This window comes from Fistularia commersonii, chromosome 18 (assembly GCF_037954325.1).
Source record: "Fistularia commersonii isolate RoL2024-O1a breed Wild chromosome 18, RoL_Fcom_v1.0, whole genome shotgun sequence".
NCBI classification, from domain to species: domain Eukaryota; kingdom Metazoa; phylum Chordata; class Actinopteri; order Syngnathiformes; family Fistulariidae; genus Fistularia; species Fistularia commersonii.
In genome coordinates this window covers 12,312,075-12,328,154 of record NC_141301.1, presented here as the reverse complement: position 1 = coordinate 12,328,154, position 16,080 = coordinate 12,312,075, and the positions used below count along the sequence as shown (strand labels likewise).

General features: G+C 46.0%; 1 protein-coding gene across 2 annotated transcripts; it reads right to left on the bottom strand.

Moving 5' to 3' along the window:
* Positions 1-9,452: 9,452 nt before the first annotated feature.
* Positions 9,453-16,046, bottom strand: shox2 (shox homeobox 2). 2 transcript variants are annotated; one of them, XM_086164420.1, is made up of 5 exons: positions 15,364-16,046; positions 13,803-14,011; positions 11,136-11,193; positions 10,890-10,978; positions 9,453-9,853 (listed from the first exon to the last, which is right to left on the bottom strand). In XM_086164420.1, exons 1-5 carry the CDS (start codon positions 15,626-15,628, stop codon positions 9,596-9,598), a joined length of 879 nt encoding a protein of 292 aa, XP_086020546.1. In that variant the 5' UTR covers positions 15,629-16,046; the 3' UTR covers positions 9,453-9,595. The 2 variants fall into 2 exon arrangements, with proteins under 2 accessions (XP_086020546.1, XP_086020545.1); XM_086164419.1 differs by having other exon boundaries at positions 9,453-9,889; positions 15,364-16,044.
* Between the last annotated feature and the right edge of the window lie 34 nt (positions 16,047-16,080).

The window sequence follows — 16,080 nt, the reverse complement described above, 5'->3', positions numbered from 1 at the left end:
CTTTTTTTTGGGGGGGGGGGGGGGCTAAGGAGCTTCATGACACCAAAACATTTAGCCTCGTCACATTGGACCAATGAAATTACCGTGAAACTCGGAGGTAGTTCAATTCCGACACAGAAGATGAAGATAGCGACCAGCTGGAGTAGGACAAAGCAGGGATGGATTTTCCTTGTGATATTTATTGTTAATCTTTTTCAACCATGTTACAGGCAATGTTCGGAAAAAAAAGCATTTCCAGCACGCATTTGTGGATGTTACCGGTATGTATTGAATTGAAAGTTAAAAAAATGTTTATGTCTAGCATCTTTCAGTTTAAATATCTCATTACAACGTGGACACCTGCAGCTTAATATAAGTGTGGCCTATATGTGTACACATATTCTTATTTTTAACCGGGTGCGGCTTATATTCAGGTGCGCCCAATAGTCTGGAACTTACAGTACAATCACACATCAAAAACAGATGTACAACCTTTCACCCCATCATGAATTTGACTAAAACAGACATACTACCATTGTATACATACAACCATTCACACATCATATACAGAAAAATAACTGTCAAATTCACCCTGTCATTCATAGGTGTTATACAGACATACTACCACTGACCAAAATACAGAAAGTGACATACACAGAGTCACTTTCTCATTCATTCACACCTAATAGACATACATTCACTCATCATATACACACTTACTGTTACGGGTGATTCAAAGACTCAGGTGCGGAACAAGACACGAGCAGGACTCAGAATTTAGAAATAAATATTTAATGATAGCCAAACTACAAACAGAAATGGAGCCAAACAAAAACTGACTAAGGGACAAAGGACAACTAGCAACACTAGTGAACAGGTCTACTAAAGGCGACTAGAAAATCTAGTGAACAGGTTAACAAACTGAAGGCGACTAGCTTCAACGCTAGTGAACAGACCTAAGTGGCAATACAAACTAACGTTATCAATTATCGAACAGGCTACGAACAAACAGGCGAACGAATGAACTGGCAAATTCAGTAAGGCAAGGATTCCTAATTTAAACGATCCTACGGTACTCAACTGGTGGGAAGGCAGTGAGTTAAGCAGGGGGTTCCAGGCAGGCAGAGCACAGTGTGTGGCGGTGGAGTTGGATGACGGGTTAGCGGACTGGTGGAATGATCCAGGGGTTTTGACAGACAGAAGCTGGGCTGGCAAGGGGGACCTAACAAAACCAGGTAGTCGCATGTGTGACCCAATGGTCATCGTTGTGGAATGTGACATTCCGGCGATTAGACATCCGGTGCGTGCGGCTTTTAAGCTGCACAGGATGGGTGTGGCCAATCGGCTGCGCCTTGTTTGCTGATTGTCAATTGCTTCCACCTGTCTGCCTCACCGCCACACAACGTCACATGCCCAACTAGAATCAGAGAAGGGAGGAACAGGGAGAACACAACAGACATCGCTTCTAGCGAACATTCCTAGTGGACGTAACACTTACAATCATTCACGTGTCACATATATACATATATGCATCACAATGCAGCCTCCACTAAGATTTAATGAACAGAAACCGAAAGAAAACAGAACATAGAGAATTAGACATAACGTAAAATCATGAGTCTATTTTAGCCATTACATGTTTTCCACATTGAACTTTGCAGGCTTTCTATACTGGGTTGTTTGCGCAGCCCTTACATAAAGTAGATTCCTGTCCTACAAGAGCCAGTCCAATGGTTGGCGTGATACATGTGACCCTTTAAAAGGGTCCCTGTCATCATTGAGATAAAGTGGCAGACTCTCAAACCCGCGTTAGTGTAACAAAGTGGCCCCTCTTTGACGCTGTCATGTCTTTGACACCCCTGTCCCTCATTCCCTCTATCGCGTCTCCTCGTATCGTCCCCGCGACTCGACTGCGCGCCGGTGACAGAGCGAATCTGCGGGAAGAGGGTCGAGGTGAAATCCGGGATTCTCGTCCTCTCCTCCATAAGCTCGTCGAAAAAAGCGCTGACTGAACCGAAGAGCCCCGACTCCTTTCGGTGGACGACGCGAAAAGAGTCTGAGAAAAGCCGAGACGGGAAAAACACGACGTTGGGAAATAGCGGTATCGCTGGGAGGGAGGGAGGGAGGGAGGGAGGGAGGGCCGGAGCTAAGTCGCTCCATCTATTTTTACATCCCATCTCAGAAAGAGATAGCGTCCTTCTACTAACACCCCTCGCTGTTAGCAAGCTAATGCAGGCCTATTTAATTAGACGTTGGCAGGTTGTTGAGCCAACGCCGTAATCCAATAGAACGTCGCTGCATCACGAAGTCCTGCCTCCCGTTCGGCGCCGTAATGCAGCTCAGTCAGCTATTCGCATTTCCTGTGACATCAATTTACATTAGCTACCCCCCCCCCCCCTCCAGTGGTGACTCACACACACATACACACACATGCACGTACACACACCCCGCTTCAACCCTCTCAACCTATTGCCTCCCAGTTGAACTTGACTTCAACGTTATACATTATACATTACCTCCCGCGTTCATTTCATTAGCCGGTAATAAAGCACGTGTTTGTGTGTGCGGTATTTATCTTCCCCGCTCGGAGGACGACGTCACGCGTCCAACGGGTAAATTACCATAGCGACGCAGATGTCGATACGGGCGTATCAATGAGCGGCGGGGAGGGGGGGCACAAACAGCGGGATCAATGAAAACATCGAGATGGAAGACAGGCATTTCCTCGCTTTACATTTCTATCACTTTTAAGACTTGACCTCCCACCCTCGGACCGCCCTCCCCCCAGGACATATCGATATAAAGTACTTGTATAAGTACTTAGCATATGTAAACGTTCCCGCGTAATGATTTCAAGCTCAATTCAAAGATAAACTAGACTCCACTTAAATGATGACCGGCTCGGAAAATGAAATGATAGGCGGACGCGGCGCTTTTATTTTAATTTGACCCAATTTGGAGTCATTTATTTTCACTTTTATTGGACGCAAAAATTGATTTCGTGCCTAAAAAAAAGTCAGCCAAACGCTCCGATGATTTTATCCTGTGTGTCCAGGTGGGAGGATCACGGTGAATCCCTCTGTCAGGGGGACTCGGAGTCAATGTGTTAATATCTCTAATTAAACGTACTAAATGCGTGCAGTTGTTATTTAATCACAACCATTCTCCATTTGCATCAAAACAGGAAATTGAAAGATTTAAAATTTACGCCTATTGATATAATTTCACAGATTGTAAAATCTGGACCACGATGTGATTCCATCAGTTGACCTTTCCATGCCCTGTCTGCGTTTCTGGATTTCCTCCCAAAAACATACAGGAAATTCAATGCAGACTAAATAGTTCAGATTTGTGAATGGTTTTATATCTCTACATGAATCGTGAACGAGAGGGTGAATCAAAGTATTTCTCTATCTATATGCCCTATGAATGAGCGAGTGAACTATATTACCTGTGAATGAGGGGGTGAATAAACATGTGAAAGAGTTTCTCTATTTATACGTCTTGTGAATGAATGTATGTCTCTACATGATGTGTAAATGAGGGGGTGAATGGTTGTGCCTCACTATTTCACGTGTGAATGAGAGGGTGAATGGTTTTATGTTTACAGTATACCCTTGTTTTTCGCGGGGGTTACGTTCCGAAAAGAACCCATGTTAGGCAAAATCTGTAAAGTAGAAACCTTTATTTTTTGTTACATTTATTATACAATTAAATACTCTATTATACATTGCTGCTGTCGTTCTTATGTTTTTTTCTTCCTTCTTTATGAAACGAACGGAAGATTTATTAATTCCGTAATGCCGACCTACAGCCGCATAGCTTTTACCTTCCCTTAGCATGTCCAGAAGTTTAACTTTATCTGCGATAGATAGCATCTTCCGCTGCCTTTTGGACCCTGCCGCAGGTTAGGGTTAACATTATGGGTTTTAGAGAAACTCGAAAATTGCAAGAGAATTTGCACGTACGTAATGTCAATTTGGCAAGCTGTTTTACGTATGTGTACATATTAAACTGCAACGTTATTGACGCACAGGTAGAGACCACGTTATAGCGAGGGATCACTGTTTATCAAATTTGAATGAGAGGTCGAATCGCTATTTCTCTCGATATGTCCTGTGAACCAACGAGTGATTGAATGTAGATCTCTATATGACGTGTTAATGAGAAGATAAAGACGTGTAGACGAGAGAGTGAATAGTAACCTATCTCCACGTGAATGACAGGGAGAATGAATATATATCTATATGATGTGTGAATGAGTGGGCGGATCACTATATTTCTCTTTTCTGTTAACGAGCGAGTGAATGGTTGTCGGCTCCAGCACCCATGTATGCAGGATTAGCGGTACAGCTAATGAATGAATGAGTGTTTTCAATTGTTAACCTCGAAACATAATGGCAAACAGAGCAGCGGGACCGCAGAGGCCGGCAGAGGATATGACGTCATCTGGCCCCGATCCACGTGTGGTCCTTCTCCGCATGTTCCCCGTCGACATTTGGACAAATGAAACCCGGCCCAAACATTTAGTCCGCCACACGACGCTTAACAATCGCCGGCTTTTCATCCCGCTGCGACCGGTAATAAAACGCCGACACATGACGACAGCTCTGGAAAAAATCTCCGCGAGCACAAGTGCCCGTCGCGTACCAACCGCTTCGCTTACATTCTCCTGCTCCGCCTCCCCCGGAGGGCCGCGACATATTTGCAGGCGTAAAAGCCGGGGGGAATTAAAACCAGAGCGTCCATCGCCGACCTGTATACTTTTTCACCTCGGTGAGACATATTGATTTTTTTTAACGCGGCGCAAGCATAGATTTATGGCTGCGTGAAAACAACCAACAGCTTTATGAGCGTAGCATTTACAGTACACAGGTGATTGATGCTCCTGCTGGAACCCGGGGTCTATTTTTCCATCACATCTGCACCGCGCCTCAACCGCGCACATCTGTCGACGGTCGGCGGCGAGCGTTCGAACGCGGCCGACAGAGATGTAAATGGTCATAAATGAGTTCTCGGGACAGACTGTTGAAAAAGCATTTCGCCCCCGGGGGAAGGCGGAGGGGGGACGAATGATCCCGGACCTCCCTGGATTCGCCCACATTAAAAGGACATTGCAAATACTGGGTGACCTGTCAGGGTTTTTTTTTTCTGTGTGTGTGTGTGTGTGTGTGTGTGTGTGTCATGTCATAACATTCTCAAAATGGCGTTCTGTAAACTTCAGACAGCTTGAAAACAATCAACAGGAGATGAGTTAAGCCCGCGTCTCAAAAAGGCTTTTTGTAATAGAAGAGCTTGTGTACAAACATCTGATGACTGCCGAGCAAGTTCTCAATTATGCTCACACACACACACACACACACACACACGCCGGGGATCGGATCCTACCGGCTCGCAAATACAAAGTGACGTGGGCCAAATATTTAGCATTTACGCCGCCCTCCCCCTTGCTTCCCCTCTGGATTTTTGCATTTGTTCCAGCACGTTCTCCTTTGTCTCGTCCCTTCTCCGTCCCCGAGACCGCGTTGCGTGGACAGCCGCGCACACACACACACTAACAAACACACACACACACAGAGCATGCCAAATGTCACATTTTTCAATGGAAAACAATTAAATCCCCCCTTTGGAGCTCCTAATGGCCACAGGTCTCAACACATGCGCTCTTGTTATGTCTCCTTCCAAAGGCAGGGGGCCTGGGGGGGGGGGGAACAGGGGGGTTATACATTATGTTATCTCCTTCATCGACAAACCAGCTGGAACTGGAAATGAATTAATAACAAAAAATAAATAAAAATGCACCCAGTACATAAAATGTGTAGGTTGCCCCCGGGGCACCTAAACAGGAAACAGCGAAACAATTAGACTTCTTGTTTTGTTCTGACCCCTGGTTTGTTTTGTTTTTGCTCGGGCCGCCGAATAGAAAGGAGCACTTCGGCGCCCGCAATCGAGGCCTCCTCCTCCTCCTCCTCCTCCTCCTCCTCCTTGTCCTCCTTCTCCGGTCGAGGCAGGGGTCACATCTGCGCCGACACCCACTTTTCATGCAGCGGTGAAATCAAATACGGCCCGACAATCGAGATCCGCGAACGCCGCAAAACGTGACCAACACTTAGCACCGCAGAGTTAGCCGGCCGGGCCCTAATATGCCGCGTGTGTGATAAACGCCGACGATACGGCGTCCTAATTGCTGCATAGGACGGACTTTTCAGCTGGTTCCTTTCTCCCTTTTTTTTTTTTTTTTCCTACTCCACTTGATGTCTTTGAAGCCGGGCCTTTTTATCCGCCGCCGCCGCTCCTGATGGCTGTTGTCTTTGGCGCGGTGCTGAGCGCGCCCTTGCTCTTTGAGCACTTCGAACATGTAACAAAAAAAAAAAAAAAAAAAGGCCCTCAGAGAGGAAAGAAGGGAAAAGGGAGCGCGGGTAAATACGGCGTCTAGAAGCTGCCCGCTGCGTGCGTTTAACGTGCCCTAATTTGATAAAGGCCCCGAGAGCGGGGGGACGAGAGAGTGGCGTATTGGTCTCAGGGGTTGCGGCGGGGTAAATATAGCAACGAGACAGCACCAGTTGATATGACGGATTCCGTGGTGCTGCTGTGACTCACCAGACAATGATGATCCGCTCGGGTGTTCGTGCGTGCGTGCGTGGGAGCATTCGCTAACACGCTCCGATTGCAACCCGACCTCGTCCGGTGAACTTCTTCAACCGTGGCAGACACCGCATTACGGACAGGGTGGGTTAAAAAATGGGGACGGAGGGCGTGGGCCCCCCCCCCCCCCCGGAGAGGCTCCGGCTGCGTGGGGGCGTGCGTCTTGAGAGTGTGTTGAGAGGACGACGAGAGCGCCGGCGCCCCCCTTCCACCTCCGCCTCCATGTCTAATCAGGAGAACACTTGTGTGTCCCCGTCTCGTTGTCTCCTGGGCCCCCTGAGAGCATGGGGGGGTGCAGGAGAGGGGGGGGGGGGGCCTTCCACGCCGCCGCTGCCCTGATAGCACCGACAGCAACCTCGCGGTTCACACGGGAGTCAGGACAGGAGCGAATCTATTGCGGAAAAACATCATAATGATTCTAAACATTCCTGCACAGGTAGACGGGTAACAAGCGGGGACAGCCGTATGAAGGTTATTTCCTTAACAGCAAAATGGGTTTGTCCGTGCATTAAAAGCGTGATAAAAAATAAATAACAGCAGGATAGTGCAGGTAGTTGCACACCTGACACCCTCGGGGGACTTCCGGGGTGGGGAAAGGCGCGCTCCCGAGCTTCTCTCTTTCTCTCTGCAGTGCGCGTTCCCGGTTTCAGCTTTTTTTTTTTTTTTTTTTTTTTTTTTTTTTTTTGTTATTGTTGTTGTGTCGTCCTCCTCCATTACCGGCGAGGCTCCGGATCAATAACTCAATAGTTTTGGCGTCTCAATCCTGCCCCGGACACTCAAACAGCCCGGGCCGGATTATCGGTATTAATTAATGAATAGCATCGGACGGGCTGCTTTGGATCCGGATCCCGCAGCTGATAATAACGGGCTCCGGTGTCAGGTGTTTATTAAATGTTCAATAAGAGGCGTTTAAGGTGTCAGGAAATTAATCGGGCGAATTTGTGAGTCAAGTGAGGCAGGGGCTTAATAAGTCCCTTTTTCTAAAGACCTTTGTTTTACTTTGTGACACGGATTGGGTTTTATTAGAGAAGTGAGAAAAACTGAATTTAATGCAAATAGGCGGGAGGCCAATTTCAATTATATGCATCGAAAATAAGGCCTCGTTTTTATTTTTATTTTTTTTTTGTGTCACATCCACTTACCTGGTGTCGGGGGAAATAAAAGTGCACGAAGCGTTAGTCGGTGAGGTCAAGTCGCGGATGAAGACAAAAACAAAGAGGAGGAAAGACCGCGCTTCTTACAATGTTATTACACCCGGCAGATTGAATTTAGCGCTCGGATTAAAAACGCCTGTTCGCATCCGAACGCGTCGCCCGGGGAATTTTAGCGGTGCAAAAACTTTATCTTTTGCAGAGCTGCACCCCCTTCCACCCCCATCCCTCCTCCACCCCCTTTATCTCCCTGTTTTGTACCGGAGATCGCCGGCCCTCCTCTACGAACGCTGCAGAACCCAACTATGAATAATGCATGGTAATTTTTTTTTTTTTTTTGCGAAAAACCCGCGGTGTATTTCCGACGTGAACGGGCCTGTTACATGCACAAATTATAAAAAATATTTTTAATAATAATAATCATCATATTATAATGCCATAATGAACATGTCAACTCATTTAAGAAACTTTAGTTAATTTATTATTATGGTAGCGGAAAACATCTCGGGGCGGTGGATTCACGTTTCACATGACTAGAAGGGGTGGTGGAATAAAAAGGAAAACAATCTCATTTATATTATCTCTCTGTTTTTTCCTTTTTTATTTTAAAGATTTTTTTCAATTTAATTTTAATTATTTAAAAAAAGAACCCCGTGCCTCAGGTTAAGTTCACGTCCACGGCTTTATATATAGAATTAAAAAGAAAAAAAAGAAAAAAAACAAACAAACATCAACATCACATACAGAAAGCACATAATTCTTTTTTTCTTTAATACACGGAAATAAAAAGCAAAATACAAAATGAATAACCCCCCCAACCACCCACCGCCCCCCCCTCCCAGAGGCATCCATAAATCATAAAAAATAATGCATGTTTTGGTATAAACATATGATACACCTGCCCGTACCTGTGTGACGTCACTTCCTCCTTTAAAAGGGGGGGCAAATATCGCGTTGTCCTGACAACAAATATCAGCTTGGAGGCCTTATGTATATATTAGGATCTCGTATCGAAAGGGGGGTGGGGGGGGGGGGGGTTAAACAAGGTCATATATAGGTCAAGTGAGAATCTGAGAGTGGGGGCTTGAGTGGAAATGACCCACGTCACGAAATTGCGTGAACGCCGCGGATGCGTTCAGGATATCCTGAAAAAACGTGAGGAAAAAAAGGTGGATGGAAGGTGTTGGGGGGTATAGGGATGGGGGGGGTTCAAATATTCATTTCTTTTTCTTCTTTTGTGAAATATAGCGAGGCCAGCCTCTATATCGGTTCAAAATGGAAAAATGAAAAAAAAAAACATGTACAATTATAATAACAATAATAATAATATAATATAAGAAGGGAATAAAACAACCGCAGAGTGGTTTCGCCTTGTTTTAACAAAGTGTCGACCGTCCCAGCTGCGTCGTCCAGCCCCCCCTCCCTCCCTCCCGTGTCCGTGGGGAGGAGGAGGAGAAGGGGGGGGGTCCCCCCACGCCGTCCCCACTCTTCTTCTTCTTTTCCTTTTTTTTATTTTTATTTTTTTGCTTATAAAAAAATGACTTCCGCAGGCTATGACGTCACCGCCCTCCTCGTCCGTCCATAAATAGCCTTTATTTTATATTTATTCTAATCGTCCTTCATTTAGAAAAAAAAAAAAAAGATAAATATCGTCCTCGGGTGTTGTTGTTGTTGTTATTTGTTTTTTTGTTTTTTTTGTTGTTGTTTTGTTTTGTTTGTTTTTCTCGTGTTCTTCACTTTGCAAGTGATTTGTTCCGCGTGGAGGCGCCTCCTCCTCCTCCTCCTGCTTCTCCTCCCCGTCCTCCTCCACACCCACGGGGTCACAGGCCCAGCGCGGCCGTGTGCTTCTTGGCCTTCAGTCTCAGGTCGGCGATGCTGGAGTTCTTGCTGGTGTTCTTTGCGGCGGCGGCGGCGGCCACAACCGACGCGGCGGACGCGGACTCGGCGGCGAGCGTCGCCAGCGGCAGGCCGAACGGCGGCGCCGGGAACATCATGTAGGGCGCATGCGCCGCCAGGTGAGAGTGCAGGTGGTGCTGCGCATGCGCCACGGCGCTGTCCAGCTGCAGCTGCGCCTGCACCTGAAAGGAGAAGGGCGGTACGTTGCAGTGACTATCCTACAGGACGGGACGCACGGATGGAGGGGTGGGGGGTGGGGGGGTGGAGAGAAGGAAGGGTGGGGGGAGAACATGCGTTAACATTGCAGGAGTGACGTGCTTGCATGTAAGTATCACAGTAAAACTCAAGGCCTAATGGGAAGTGTAACATCTGGGACGCAGTGGGTCAACAAATCCAGATGTACCCAAAGGTGCGGAAATACGTTCATTCATTCATGATCTATAATGCTCATCCTGCACTCAGGGGCCAGGGCCGATCCCAGCTTTTTGGGCGAGAGCAAGGGTTCGCCCTAAACCAGCCAGTCCGCCACGGGGCCACATGTAGAGACGTACAGCTATTCACTCTGTCATTCACGTGTCTTATACATGCAACCGTTCACTCTCTTACTCGCAGGTCATATAGACATACAATCATTCACTCACTCATTCATGTCATATCTGGGATATTTATAGTCTTCAATGAACCTCCTATGTGTTTTGGGACCGTGGGAGGACAGTGGAGGGAGGGAACCCGTGCACACATGAGTAGAACACGGAGGCCCCCTTGTCAGAATCGAACCAGGCACCCTGTCATCCCTACTACAATATTTTGACTTATAATGATAATAAAAAAAAATCCCCCATGAACTCTTCTCCTCATATATATCTTTGAATTCATAGCGTAATCAAAAGGGAAGTGAGGCTTTGACTCCACACGATGGATGTGAGGTCTGCGGCCTAATTCCTAAGCACTCAAAGGTGAAAAAAATAAGATAAAAAAAAAAGCAATGGACGGATAAAATAAAGACATTGATAATATGTTCTATGTGTAAAGCTGAACAACCAGCGAGTGGAAACCATCCATATCAATAAAGTGAATTAATCCCATTTCATTCTGCAGGCCTCGCCGTCCTGTGGTAATCACGATTTAATTACTCCCCGCCTTTGAAAGCGGGGATCCGGGGGTGGAGGTGTGTGTCTGTGTGTGTGTATGTGTGTGTGGGTTAAAAGTATGACTTGCCTGTTGGAATGGCATCCGCAAAGCCCCCACGTTGACATATGGCGCCACGCGACAAGCCTCGAACTGATTCGCCGCTCCAATAAGGACTCCTGAGGGGAGGAGGAAGAGGGGGGTAAAAAGTACTGATCATCGGAGGATACTGAGGAAATGACGCCCGACCTGAAGATGGAGGGCCGAGGATGAAAATGAAATTGAATTGAAAAGATAAATTCAAGATTAAAAAAAATACAAATAATAAAAATGCACCTTTATGTAGCTGATTCTCCTGCTTTCTGCATTTGGCTCTCCGGTTCTGGAACCAAACCTGCAGGGGGGACAGAGACTCGTCAGAGGCCCGCCGATTGGCAGCTTCTTTTGGGGGAGCGTGGGGGGTGGGGGTGGGGGGGGAGTGGAGGAAGAGGAGGAGGGGATGGGGGGATTAAAAGGAAGAAGAAGAAGAAGAAGCAAAAAAAAAAAAAAAACAACATCCCCAGAGGAGAGCTGAAATATTAATGACACTGCTTAACCCTAGATTTTAATTATTACATTTAGTCTACAAAAAGGAGGAGAGGGGGAGGAGGAGAAAAGATCTAGAAAGGAGGAGGACATGGAATCCTTTCTGGGAGAATAGAAACACCCTTGTTGGAAACGCGCAGGACGATTGGACTCTAATAAATAACCTTGTCAGCGCCGGTTTCATCTTTCTATAGATTCGCGTCCCCCAAAGACTTGAATGGACTCTCAGATATCGAATAGCAGCGGTGCTATTATGGCTGTGGACATCAGAGCAGGACGATCTGAGAGCACAGCCTCCATCTCCATCCCTCCATCCCTCCATCCCTCCATCCCTCTCTCATTAAATGACCGCTGAAATTAATTACCCTTATCTACAGAGAGAGAGAGAGGGAAAAAAATACAAATCCGTGTCATCGAAGCGTTTAAAATGCCTTGCAGTTTTGTTTTTTTTTTTTTTTTTTGCTTTTTTTTGGCTCTAATCGCCGCCGTGGCGTGCACACGCACACGCACAAGAGAAGACATGCATTCAAAGCCAAGCACACACACACACACATGCACACTCGTTTCCTGCCACTGAAATCGGGAAATTTCTCAGAGAGGCGCCCCTGGTACACAGATTAAACGATCCGTCACTATGATAATCCGCTTTGAATCTCGCAGACAAAACGGCGGGTGAAATTAGCCCACGACGCGCGAATCCGCGGCCCCGTGGACGCGCGTCACCGGGCGTGATTGAAATATTATATATCGATCCGGCCTTGTCAGCTGGTTTTTCATTTATTGACCCCCTTCCACCCCCAAAACCCTTACCCCAACCGGAAGTTCTTTTATAAGCGCCTCGATCATCATTTACCACCTCATCGATTGAGGCCGTTTCTTTTTTTATGCGTTTTTATTCATTTATTCGTAATAAATGTAAAATGAATGTCCGGCCGCGGTTAAAAAGGATAGTAGGGGGGGAGGGAGTGTGGGTGGGGAAGGAGAGGGGCTTGTTTTGGATAGAAAATACTCCATAATTTATGCAAATCCCCCCCCTCCCTCCCTCACACACACACACACGCACACACACACGGGCTGCTTGTTCGGGACAACAATGCGCCTCATTGGTGAGATTCCAGTCTCACCCAAAAAGAGCTGGCTCTAACTTTTTTTTTTTTAAGAGGGGGGGGGTCTTTGGACTTATTGTTATGATTTGTTTTCGACTGCTATGTTCACCATGCGCACACACACACACCACCCACACACACCCCTCCCTCTATGCTGTGTCTGGAATAGGATGTTATTGCGTTTTTATAAATCAGATAAGAAACATTTGTGTTGATGTTTATTCCATCCCCCCTTCCACGCTCTTGTTACTCAAGACACACACACACACACACACACACACCATGAAAAAAAAATCCCCACCCCACCACTTTCTGTAGCAACCCTTACTGGGTTTCTGCCCAGATGGTCTTTGCCCAGGGAAAATTAAAAAAAAAAAAAAAAAAAAATCAAAATAAATAAATAAATAAATGAAGAGGCAGCAGCTCTGACACACACACACACACACACACACACGCACCCCCACACACACACATGGGGGGCCTCTGGTGACTCACGACCGGACAAATATTTGAGCGGGTGTTCGTTACACCGGATTTGCACGATTAAGATTATATGCGCTCCTGATCTCCAAACGAGGCCCCGAATGCCGATTAATGCGCAATAACGCGTTATTAATGCGTAATAACTCGTTATTAATGCGTAATAACGTGGCAAACCGCGCAGCATCAGAAACAAAGAAATAGAGAAAAAAAGGAGGCAAAAGAAAACTGCTTTCGTGGATTCATATGGGAAACGTGTATTTTCTGTGACAAAATTCTCTCTCTCTCACTTACACACACACACTAGGATTTTAATAAACGTTTTCAGCAATTCAGATGCTGTTCTTTCACACCTATGTGTCCTTTTACAGGATTTAAAAAAAAACAACAAATATAATTTCACAGGATTTAAACCCTCATTCAATTCATGTCCTCCTGAACAATGTTGACATGTGACATCAAGTTTTTTATGGACAGAAAACAAAATCTCTTTTGTCATAAATTAAAGAAAACAATCATCACATGATGGTGGTTAATATTATAATGACTTTTATTATTATTGTTACTGTTATTATTATTATTAAATTCAAATTAAACAAGTGTCTCGCATTCACACTCGGATCTTACGTTAAATATTGTTATTTGTACAATTCTGTCTTCAGACATTTTGCCAACATGAGTAACTTGAAATATCCTACGCTTGTATTATCAATATTCTTAACAATATGTTGTTGTTATTATTAGTGATAATATGATTAGCGATGGTGGTGGTGGTGGCAGTAATTACAATGTTATTAACGCATTACTACACAGTTATTATCCCGGCTCTTACCTGCACCCGGGCCTCGGACAGTCCCAGCCTCTGGCTCAGCTCCTCCCGCATGAAGGCGTCCGGATAGTGGGTCTCGTCGAAGAGCCTCTCCAGCTCGTTGAGCTGCTCCAGCGTGAAGTTAGTCCGACTTCTCCTCTGCTTGATCTTGGTCTGAGTCTCGTCCTCGATGGGCTTCGAGTCCTCTTTGCGGTCCTTGACGTCCGTGGTGCCTGGTTTGTTCACACCGCGACAAGAAAGAAGGATGGGGAGTCAGCGGCTTGGCTCTCCGACATCCCATAATTTCCAACAAAACAACAACAAAAAAAAAAAAAAACAACAACTCCCAAATGGATTCAAATCTCTTCAGATCACAATTAACCTGCACCTGTGATGGGCGCCTCCCATTATTATTATTATTATTATTATCATTACTATTTTTTTTCAAGCCCAGCGTCCTGTCTGCGTGCAACAAACAAACAAACAAAAAAGACTCTCGTCTCGGAGAGGAAAATCTCGCGATAAAAATGCAAAAATAAAATTTAAGTTTAAAAAATATATATATATTTTTTGAGTAGAGGTAGAGATCTCGAAAGAAAGGAGAAAAACAAAGGGATGGATGGATGTGCGGCGGGGGAGACGTGGCCCTTCCAGCCCCTCGGATATCACAGAGAATATCACATCCCGGATGTTTTGTAGAGCTACATAAAACTCTTTAATTATTAACCGCTTATAAATATGTAACACACACACACACACACACACGCCGGTCTTTTAACCGCGCTGACGACCACATGTCATTTCCAACCCCCCTATGACGCGTTTTTTTTTTTTTAAAGACAGCCAAATGTCGTTTGATCCCGTACAAATGCCACTATTACACGTTTATAAATGTGTAAGTGCATAAAACGACCGGGGGTTTGGATATTACAAAAAAATAAATGAAACGTGTGTTCGTCGCACGGACACGCAAACAGGTCTGTATAACCTGATTTTTTTTTGCCTTGAACGCAACGCGGTGTGTTTTCGGTTCAGGTGTGTGTGTGTGTGTGTGTGCGATACGGTTGCTTTCCGTTTATTACCTATTTTTATATATTTTTTATAGACGTGCAAGTGTGGGTATATTAATGAAATAAATCCGCAAAGGAATTAAAAACAATAATTTTATAAAATTGGAATAATGAAATAGTGAGGGTTCTTTCGCTAATAATTCATCGATAATAGAAGATTTTTAGGGGGGGATTAAATTGTAAATAACCCCGGGAGGCCTCGCCGGTTGACGGTGCGTTCAGGAAACCGGAGGTTAAACCGAAACTTTGGGAAATCACAGGGAGAAATTGGGGAGCATCTCTTAAGAGAGGAGTGGGGGTATTAATATTTGATATCAGAAGGGGAGGGTGACAGGTGTCTAGTGTGTGTGTGTGTGTGTGTGTGTGTGTGTGTGTGTGTGAAACTCCTCGACCGCGAACGAAAGAAATCCACGCGTTTTCGGATGAAAGGTGAGAGTTTTTTCGAGGGGTGAGGTTGTTTTTTTTTTTTTTTTACAGATTGTATTCGGAAGTCAGTGAACGCCTCTTTTCCTTACCGTCGATGAGTTTGGGGCTTCCCGAGTCCCGGAGCCTCTCCGGCCCGAGCATGTCCGTCTCCCTGCCCGGCGAGAGCGTAACGTTCCGGGTGACGGCTGCAGCGGCCGCCGCCTCCTCCCTGCAGCCCGGCTCCGCGCTTAAACACTCCCGGCTCCCCGCTCTCGTCGCCCCGGTCTCCAGCACCTCCCGGTACGTGATCACCTCCTTCTTCTCCTTCACTTTTTGATCGAAAGACTTGGACACGAAGGCGGTGAGCTCTTCCATCACTACTTTCCCTCCTCTCAGAGAAGAAGAAAACCCACTCTCTCTCTCTCCCTCTCTCTCTCTCTCTCTCTCTCTCCCTTCTCCGCCGCAGCTTAAGACATCAATGGTGTGGCTCTCTCTCCCCCTCTCCCTCTCTTTTTCTTTTCCTTTTTTTTTTTTTTTTTTTTTTTTTGAAAAGTCGACCCCCTTGAAAATGATAGGAGGTGATGCTGCCAGCTCAGAAAAAAAAAAAAGAAAAGGTGCGGGCTGGAGAAAGACGCGTCTTCCCGGCCAATTCCTCCTCCTTTGGTGGCGGAGTTGGGGAACCTGCTGCTGATCCTCTATTGAAGTCACAGTATTTATACTTTGCGGCGCCTTGCCCCCTTGATCCGTGCAAATTACCTCCCCTCAGGATGCCGGGATGAGCCCCCCTCCTCCTCTTCCACCTCCACCCACCACCCACCACCACCACC

What these genes read in the sequence shown, in the direction of transcription:
- shox2 (XM_086164419.1), bottom strand. Translation starts at nt 15,628, where the DNA reads ATGGAAGAGCTCACCGCCTTCGTGTCCAAGTCTTTCGATCAAAAAGTG. An exon ending in AAGCCCCAAACTCATCGACG is followed by an intron (nt 14,012 to 15,363) that starts GTAAGGAAAAGA and finishes TGAACAAACCAG; the next exon opens with GCACCACGGACGTCAAGGAC. An exon ending in GGAGAATCAGCTACATAAAG is followed by an intron (nt 10,979 to 11,135) that starts GTGCATTTTTAT and finishes TCCTCCCCTCAG; the next exon opens with GAGTCCTTATTGGAGCGGCG.